Source organism: Triticum aestivum, chromosome 6A, assembly GCF_018294505.1.
Source record: "Triticum aestivum cultivar Chinese Spring chromosome 6A, IWGSC CS RefSeq v2.1, whole genome shotgun sequence".
Taxonomy (NCBI): Eukaryota; Viridiplantae; Streptophyta; class Magnoliopsida; order Poales; family Poaceae; genus Triticum; species Triticum aestivum.
The window spans coordinates 610,979,141-610,988,627 of record NC_057809.1 but is presented as its reverse complement, the minus strand read 5'-3'; the positions used below and the strand labels follow the sequence as shown (position 1 = coordinate 610,988,627).

At 49.9% G+C, this 9,487-nt stretch overlaps 1 protein-coding gene across 1 annotated transcript; it reads left to right on the top strand.

Annotated features, from left to right (window-relative positions):
• Positions 1 to 4,408: 4,408 nt before the first annotated feature.
• Positions 4,409 to 8,056, top strand: LOC123129018 (serine/threonine-protein kinase PCRK1; the record flags this gene model as incomplete). The annotated part of the gene is given in 4 exon segments (XM_044549156.1): positions 4,409 to 4,692; positions 5,224 to 5,484; positions 5,641 to 5,763; positions 7,321 to 8,056. Coding segments are annotated over 4 exon segments (1,190 nt in total), but the record flags the coding sequence as incomplete, so codon positions are not given.
• Between the last annotated feature and the right edge of the window lie 1,431 nt (positions 8,057 to 9,487).

Here is a 9,487-nt window from a genome sequence, read left to right as displayed (position 1 = left end):
TTCCCGGCCACCTCACTGTCCAGCCCGCCCGCTCCGCAAGCACGACCACCAGATTTGTGCCTCTCTTGCTCAGGCGCAGGCGGGCAACCGCTAGAACTTCGGCGACACGATTTGGCGCATCCGAGCGGCTTGCCATGGATTGGTCGGGTACCGCACCGCACCGCCAAGGCAATCCTCCGCGGCGCATGTAAGTACTGACTCCGCCTCTAGCTGCTCAAATCTATCCTGACGGCGGTTTGCCGGCAAAGACGAGCCCGACCATTGCCCAGGCTCGTCGCTGGCCCGGTGGCTCGCCGACTCATCGTTGGAGGTCATAAAGTGCGACGACTGCCCGCGAAAGGTTGTGCGTTGCGTTTCTGCCATGCCGGAACATCCCGGATGGGTGTTCTTCAAGTGCAAAAAAAGGTGTATGTGTTTCTTTTGATTCGGATGTTCACCGGATCAATGCAAATTCGGTAACTCATTGTTTGCCAATTTTGTGTGTAGGATGGATGCAAGTTTTAGTATTGGGAAGAAGAATACATCGATCTATTGATAGAACGAAATTTAATAGATGCTCAAGCACTCGCTAAGCACTCGCTAGAATAGAGACTACGTATGAGATTAAATGTGAAGCAACATCTGCTTCTTTAGAACCGAAGAAGAAGGAAGTGTGCAAGTTCAAGAAGCCGCAGGTCAACAATGAAGACATGAAGAAGATATTAATCCAACTAGTCGAAGCAGTTATGAAAGTTGAATATCTTTCAAAAGTTTCTAATTGTGGGTTTTTTTTTCTTGTTATTCTAGCAAAGAATTGGTGAATCATGTACTACAATATATCAAAACGTCGTTTGTGAAATAAAAGAAATGTGTTTTCGGCGGTTAAGAAAATGTGCACACAAGCACTACGGCCGATAGTGACGGACCAGATGCGGCCGCGCATTAGGCGCACTGCTAGCGCACCTAAAAAAACAGCCTGACGCCGCCCCATTTCCCTACCAAACGAATAAAATCCGGACGTTTCGTTTCGGGTCTTGGAGTTGGCTTGACCGCTGCGTGCCCTGCTCCCTTCACTTCCACCGCCTATCCTCCCTCCCGTCGGTTCCTTTCCGGCGAGCTGTGCTCTGTTGCATGCGCGAGGTCAGCAAGGTCTCATGCATGATGGTTCATGCAGGGCACTAAAGCGAGTAATTATTAACTGGATCAGCAGACCCCGGCCGGAACGAAAAAAGCGCACTAAAGCGAGTCGGTGGATGTGGATGCATGGAGCCCGCCCGTGACGACCTTCATCGCCGGCGATGAGGTGTCGCCGTGTCAGGCTCAGGCAGGCAGCAAAGTGGATCCATCCAGCTGCTGCTGGCTGCCTCTCGCTGTCCAGCTGCTCGTCTGGTCGCCACGTACGGTATGTACAAGTGCCAATCCACTCCAGCCTGTGATGTTCGTCTACTTTTTCCCGAGACCGTACGATGGTACACGCGGCTTCCAAGCGTTGGATCCAACGACGAATGTGAAGAGGTACAAGACGAATATATGCGTTCCGGAGTGCACACAGAAAAGGTACTAGCTAGTCTAGTTGGGGTGGTTGATCGGTGAGCCGAATTTCCCACCCCCCACCAACCAACCAACCAACCAATGCCCACATTCGTACAAGTGTAGTAACCTGGAACAAAAGGGACACGGGAGTGTTGCTTGCTTACTGGCAAGCATCGATCTCACTAATTAATCATCGCAGGGCCGATTAATTAGTCAAGAAAGTTTTGCTCATCGCGTGAATGCTACGCTGACGCTCGCGTCTCGGCCAAAAAGAAACAAGTCTGTATCGCGTGATCAAGGCCGTGCCAATCAGGCATCAAGAGAGCCCAACCCTAGCCACCCCCCGTCACCCTCCTCTCTCGCTCGCTTTCTCCTCAACGCTCCCGGAGGCCGTGTGGTGCCCGTGAAGGGGGCGGCGGCCGACGATCTCATTGGCCATTGATGGGGGATCCTTTCTGGGGAGGCGGGTGGTGTCCGCTAGACCACCACCGAGCGCGGGCAGCCACGGTGGACTTTCCTGGTCGGGCGGCGGCGCTCGCCTCCATGGCAAGAGGGTCGGTGCCGATTGGTCTCCAGCGTGCTCTCAAGCGATGGTTGGTGGTGGTGGTCATGGATTCGATCCATGTTCAGATCAGTCGCGGTGTGGCCCTTGGCCAGCCGGCGACGCGTGGAAGGGTCAGTGCAAGGCGGCTGAAGGTCCTCTACCGGAGTTCCAGCGGCTGCGTGCGTCTTCACGGCGTGGCTCCACACCAATCCAGTCAACTGCGGAGTCGGGGTGGTGGCGCAAATGCCGATGAAACTCGTGGCGACTTCGGTCATGCATGGTAGACGATGGCAGCGTTTTTTACGTCATTTCCTTGTGGACACATCATTGTTCCATTCTGCATCACCCCGCTCGGGCTGTTCCAGGGGTAGCCCTATATCCGGGTCTCCGGGATTTGATGATGTCGGCTCCTTAGGTGTCGTTTTCCCTCCGAGGGGCGTTGTTCTGGAGCAGGCGCTGGCTGGAGGAGCCAATAGGTGGTGCGGTGTTGCATCTGCCGCATTAACGACGATGTGGCACAACGAAGTCTTGGCGACAGATGCGCGTAGGGTGGTGACGTTGTTTGGCATCGTCGGCTGTTCAGCCTTTTGATTCTTTCTAAAGATGAGACGACGGGAGATGGCGGCGGCGGCGGATTTTAGAGCGTGTGTGCATGCGGTGAGTGGGGAGAGACAATAGAGCCTGTTGTGCTGTCTGCTCGCCGCGGGGCGGATGATGTGTGTTGGTGCGATGTCAGGCACGTCATGAAGCTTTGTAGGTCACTGTAGCGACGGAGGATCGGCAGAAAAAGGTAGCTTTGGATTGATCCGTGTAACTTTTTTTGTCATGTTGAGTACTTGTAATAATTTAATAAAGACGAGTGTACGGTTGGTTGCATGCATGCATGCAGATACGTACAGGTGTTTTGGAAAGAAAAATCTGTCATGTGACATGACCATGATTATCCATATCTTGCAGTGTAAATGCAAAAAAATTAAAGCGAATGATTATGCTGGCGGCATCCTCCTGGTTGTTGGCGTCACCCCACGCGTTCACGTCCACAAGGGAAGGGAGCCAGACAACGCCGGCGACGACCAAGAAGACCCACCCCTGCTACTCCTACTCCTACTCCTGACTGACAGAATTCTTCGTCTTCTTCCTCCTCCCCTCCCCTTCCCTTCCCACTTGCGCGGCAGGGCAGGGCCAGGTCTAGGGGCATCCACCCCCCCTTGCCCCTCCACCTCCACCTCCTCCTCCTCGTCCCTCACCTCACTCGGTGAGCGACACCAGCCGTCCTGTCCAGGGCCTCCATCCCTCCCAACCCAGCTTTGACCGGGCTGCTCCCTTCCATTCCCTTCCCTTTCCCTCCGCCGTCAGTCCGGTCCACCGTCCCCTCCCCCGCCTTCCGCGTGTGCGCGCCCGTGCGCCTATCATCACCCTCCTCGCCCCCTTTCCCCGTCGCTTCCCTTCCTGCCCGGATCGGACCCACGGCCCCGAGGAATCGTGCTGCTGCTCGGGTTTCGCCTCGTCGCGGGCAACCGCACCGCCCCCAAGGTTCGTCGCCGCAACTCATCCTCTCTACTCACTACCCCCGCCTCCGCTCCGCTCTGCCATCCTTCCATGGTCTGAGATCGGCCGCGGTTCGGTTCGGCAGGAGATTGATTACCTAGCAGAGAGGCTCCATCAATTGGATCATCGCGGCCGCTCGCCGGCCTACAGATTCAATTCTCACGCGTGCCGCCTGCGCGTGTGTTTAGCTTACTTCAATTCGGTGTGAAATCAAGGTTTCACCTTCTAGTACTAGCACTAGTAAGATGGCGTGATGAGCTCGGGATGGCAGTGCAGACTCCTTCTTCCATGCCAAGAATTCAGATTTGTTCAACTACGACTACTTGTCATTCATCTGTGCCAGTTCTTGTATGCTCCCGCACGTACGGTTTCGTTTGCTGAATTTACACAAGCAAGCCACGCTGAGAATTCTTGCTACTGTATTGCTAATTCCGTCCGTGTATCCTTACTGAATCCTTACACTGAATCTGGAAGAAACACTGCCTGAAGAAAACAGAGCATTTTTCAGTTCAGAATTCTGTATCCCGTCTTGCCTGCCTGACAGAACAACATGCTTTCCGAAATCTTACTCATCATCCTTTCCCAAACCTGAATTTTCAGATTTGTGTTCGTCATGTTTCAAGCAAAGCATCAAATGATGTTCCCCTGACTAACTGCCGCATTCCATCACAGCAGCAGCGGCGATGAGGTGCCTGCCGTTCCTGCACGGGGACGGCAAGTCAAGGGACGACGACCAGCGCACGGGCCCCAGCGCCGCCATGTCGGCCTCCGTGCGCTCCTTCAGCACCGAGTCCACGGAGCGCGGCGGCGACCCGCGCTCCGGCTCCGACCTCAACTCCATCAACGTGTCCGACATGAGCGCCGAGTCCATCCGCCGGACGCAGTACCCCAGCTTCACCGACCGCCCCGCCAACCTCCGGGTCTTCACCTTCCCCGAGCTCAAGGCCGCCACCCGCAACTTCAGCCGCTCCCTCATGGTCGGCGAGGGCGGCTTCGGCTGCGTCTACCGGGGCGTCATCAAGGGCTCCGACGACCCCACCGAGCGCGTCGAGATCGCCGTCAAGCAGTTGAACCGCAAGGGGGTCCAGGCAAGTTCTCTCTCACAGTCCTGTACTTCCTGACAGTCAGATAGCAGATACGCACTGTATATATACCACTTTTATGCATTACCAAGAGGAATTATAACTCATTCATCGCAACAAATATAATTTGAACTTAAGTTCTGCATCTTTAGACTTGAGATCTTGAAACTAATCCAGGATTCCTGAACTAATTACTTCTTATGGGAAGAATCCATTCAGTAGGCCCTGATTGCTTCCGGAAATGCGGCATAGTTTATACTTGTGAAATTCCTTGCATCACATTCCATTAGTATTATACTTGCATGTTGTTCTAGTTTAGCCTAGGGTATAGTGAGTCAACTAGTGCCATCATACAGGAACAACAGCTAACTGAAGTTGTAAACAAATCGTAGCAGTACTCGAGCAAACCACGGAGCATGTTATACCAGCATTTCAGTTCCACTTGCTTGATGAGTCCCTCTTAAGACACTTGCACTGTAATCTAGCTTGAGCCACTAGTTTGTGGTTCCTAATATATTATTATTCATCTTTCTTCAGGGGCAGAAGGAATGGCTAACAGAAATGAACGTGCTTGGGATTGTTGAGCACCCAAACCTTGTCAAACTAATAGGTTACTGCGCGGACGACGATGAGCGGGGAATGCAGCGGCTTCTGGTATACGAATACATGCCCAACGGAAGCGTGGATGACCACTTGGCAAGTAGGTCAACTTCAACTCTGTCATGGCCAATGAGATTGAAAGTGGCTCTCGATGCTGCCCGTGGGCTGAAGTATCTGCATGAGGAGATGGACTTTCAGGTAATTCATTTGCTTTAGGCTGATCAATACAAAAACTAACTGAATGTGAAACATTTGTCTGGTATCAACATCACTGCTTGATTACATTCAGCAAAATAAGGAACACATGCAGTACAGAAAGTCGCACTCTGTTTACCTGTTTCAATATGCATGCAGGTTATTTTCCGAGACCTGAAAACATCTAACATTCTATTAGATGAGAACTGGAATGCAAAGTTATCGGACTTTGGGTTGGCTAGGCATGGACCACAAGAAGGGCTATCCCATGTCTCCACAGCGGTACGCACATCTACGGACCTAGAATTATTTTACACTAATGTGCTCTGACAGCATTCTGTTACATAGTCTTTACAATTATCGGTCTTGCAAAATGTATGATGTTCTAAAGATGTGGGTACTCATGGTGCCAAGATGTTTCTTTTCTATAACACGGTTCCCTTTTGATAGCAATGAAGTTGGAATTGGAAAATGGATACCCAGTTGCTCCACCTCAAATGGTATAATTGTTTCGGTGTATGCCATTGATACTTAAATGTGTACCTTTAGTTTCTGAAGTTCTCAACAATCAACTTCTTAAATTTTCAAGAATTACAACTGAAGTCCTAGAAAAGAGTGAATACTTCAGCTTGAATAAGCATCAATGACAGCTACAGCCATAGCAGCTTCAGAATGCACCTCTCTTTTTTCATATCTACAAGTGACAAGAGTAGCGATTTTGTGAGCTTAAGCTGGAAATTTTGGCAAAGAATCTGCTGGACATATATTACCATGTCTTAATTGTGCTATTATTTTGTTAGTTGGGCATAGAGTACAGAACCCTGGTTTCATTAAAAAAATTGTATTTTGCACAAAAGACAACCATGTCATTTCTTTTTATGACAGATGGGTCCCGCTGTGCGAGGCTAAGCAGGAGTAGCTCTGTGTGCGCTGCCACCTGGAGCTCCCCTAAAGTGCTTGCTTTAGCCCCCTTTAGAAGTTGTAGAAGATTCTCCATGTACTAGTTTTATGGAGTTTGTTATCTTGTTGCCACTTTGTTTAGTTCCTACTACAACTTTGAACTATAATTGGAAAATGGTATAAGGGATAACTTTTCCTAAAACATGGTTCCTTTTTAATGAAGTTGGAAAATGGATACCCAGTTGCTCCACCTCAAATGGTATAATTGTTTCGGTGCATGCTATTGATGCTTAAATGTGCATGTTTTAGTTTCTGAAGTGCTCAACAATCATATTCTTAATTTTTTGAAAATTTCAACTGAAGTCCTGGAAAGGAGTGAGTACTTCAGCTTGAAGCGTTAGTCAGAGCTATATATGTTTCTTCTAGCAGCTTCACAGTGCAGCACTAGCCAAAATGATATGTCCATTAAAGGAATCATGTCTCTCTTCTTCAGATAAAGCCAACTGCATCTACAAGTAACAAGAGTTCGGTTTTAAAGTATCCATCCTAACTACCATAACAACTAGGGTGATCTGAATGCTTTCCTGCGCCAGAATTTGGCAAAGAACTTGCTGGTATTTTGTTAGGAAGACATTAGTTTGGTTATACCATGCTTTCATTAGTAATACATTTTGCAGAAAAGAAAATCATATTATTTCTTTTTATGACACATGGATCCCACTATGTGAGCCTAAGCAATAGCTACATACGCATTGCTACCTGGAGCCCCCCTAAAGTGCTTGCTTTAGCTCCCTTTAGAAATTGTAGGAGATTCTCCATGTACTAGTTTTGTGAAGCTTGTTTTCTTATTGCCAGTTTGTTTAGTTCAGAACAACTTGAACTTGATACATCTTTGATCGTCCATCTAAACTAACATATCAAATACTCATGGTTCCACAGGTTGTTGGAACTCTAGGATACGCCGCGCCGGAGTACATGCAAACCGGGCGCCTCACCGCAAAAAGTGACATATGGGGCTACGGCGTGCTCCTCTACGAGCTTATCACCGGCCGCCGTCCCATCGACCGGAACCGCCCAAAGGGCGAGCAGAAGCTCCTGGACTGGGTGAAACCGTACATCTCTGACATCAAGCGGTTCCCCATCATCGTCGACCCGCGGCTCGAGGGACACTACAACCTCAAGTCCATGACGAGGCTGGCCGGCGTGGCGAACCGCTGCCTCCTCCGGCTATCCAAGTCGCGCCCGAAGATGAGCGAGGTGTATGAAATGGTGCAGAAGATCGTCGACAGTGTCGAGGTCGGCCCGCCGGAGCCTCCACTGCATTACCATGGCTCGGTGTCCGGACCGGGAGCGAAGCGGACCAAGAAAGGGTCATTGAAGAGGAGGCTTCAGGAATTCAAGTTCGGTTGCCGCCAGATCGTGTGGCGGGGTTGGAAACCTGAGATCATTAAGACCTGCTGAAATGGATGCCACCCCTCCTGCCTGTGACTGTAAGTATAGCTGTTCATAGAGATATAAAGTTCGTAACGGGTGCGCGGTTTGCGCTGCAGCGTGTAACTTTTTTGGTCCTGTAGATTTATGCTTGAGCCGTCTTGTGTTTGTGTATTACTCTGGTCTGAGCTGCAAGGTTGTGAATCAGTAGGTCGTTTGTGATTTTGGTCCAGTTTCAGCCTTCCATCTTGTGAACTCTTCTTTCTAGCAGAGTACTAATCTTGTTTGTGCACAACTCAAAAACTGTCTTTCTTTTCTTTTCTTAAGAACTAAAAAACTGTCATTTTTCATGTGGAAAGGGTTGTATGCAGGGAATGATTCGGATTCAAGCAAAGATGTGACCTGAACCTACTGGATTTCTGCCCACCAATAGGAGGATGCGCCTTATCTCGAGTTGGGCTGCTGAATGATCTGAATATCTGATGCTGGGTGGTACAGGTACATTCCTGCCGGCCATCCTTTTTGCTCAGATAAGACCCAGACCCAGATGCTCACATCAGAAAGAGACCTCTTTGTACAACTGGGAGAATTTCTTGGTGCTAGCACATACATAGGGGAGGCTACAGGTCAGCTCGACTTTTCCATCGGACTGTCTACATGATTGATCATTTGTTACCAGAGAACAGATGATGATAAAAATCTCCACCGCAAATAATCCAGCAAAGATCATGCCGGTACCGAAATTTCGCCAGAGGAAAATGAGTTCCTGGTGCCGGTCTCATTCTGCTGTTCCCTTGTTGCTGTAGATTGTACTGCACTGTTGGCTGGAACCAAAGAAATTCTGTTACTTTCTGCACAGTGAACACTTTCCATTCCATCATCAGAACATCTCCATCCTCCCCCAATTTTTCTCCGGCGACATGGTGCATATGGGTGGAGCAGAATTGGAGGCAGATCTTCCTGTGGTGGGCAGCAACCGTGGGGCTCCTTTCGGCTTCGACGAATCGGACCGGTCGGTCGTCCGATTCGCCTGTCGACGAAGAATCGACTTGGCCCCCAGGAACCCTGCCTTTCTCCCCCCTCGTTGTGGACGCAGAGAAGAGGAGGTGAGGTGAGGTCCATCTCATCTCACTCTCATCTTCTGACATCTCATATGCCTGCCCTGTCAAGGCCATCACCATTCCTGGTGCCCATCATCTTCAGAGATTAGCACATGGATTGTGTGACGGTGGTGCATCATCTTCAGAAAACCAGGTGCAGAGTATGTGTGACATGTGGAGCAGATGGTGATCTGCCCGACCTGCCACATGGTTTGCCATTTGCAGCCACTGCTTTGTGCCAGTCGCCACCGATGGCGAGGGCTACCTGCCGAGAAATCCGGCAGCATTCATGCAGTTCCTTTCCTCACTAGTTTATGGCTTTTCTCCCTTCGCAGAAAGTTTCAGAGTTAAAAACCGTCCAGAGGTCACCAAATTTGTTAGGTTCTGAAGAAAGTGAGAAATTTCGGTTCTCGGTCCAATCGCCGCCGCGCCGTCCTCCAACGCCGGCCGTTTCTCCTCCTCGTCGTCGTCGCCGTCATCGACTTTGGATGTTTCTTCATGTAATTAGTGCTATATATAATTTTTCTTTTCCTCCTTTTTTTATTCTGAACCGAAAACATGTCACATTGACATGA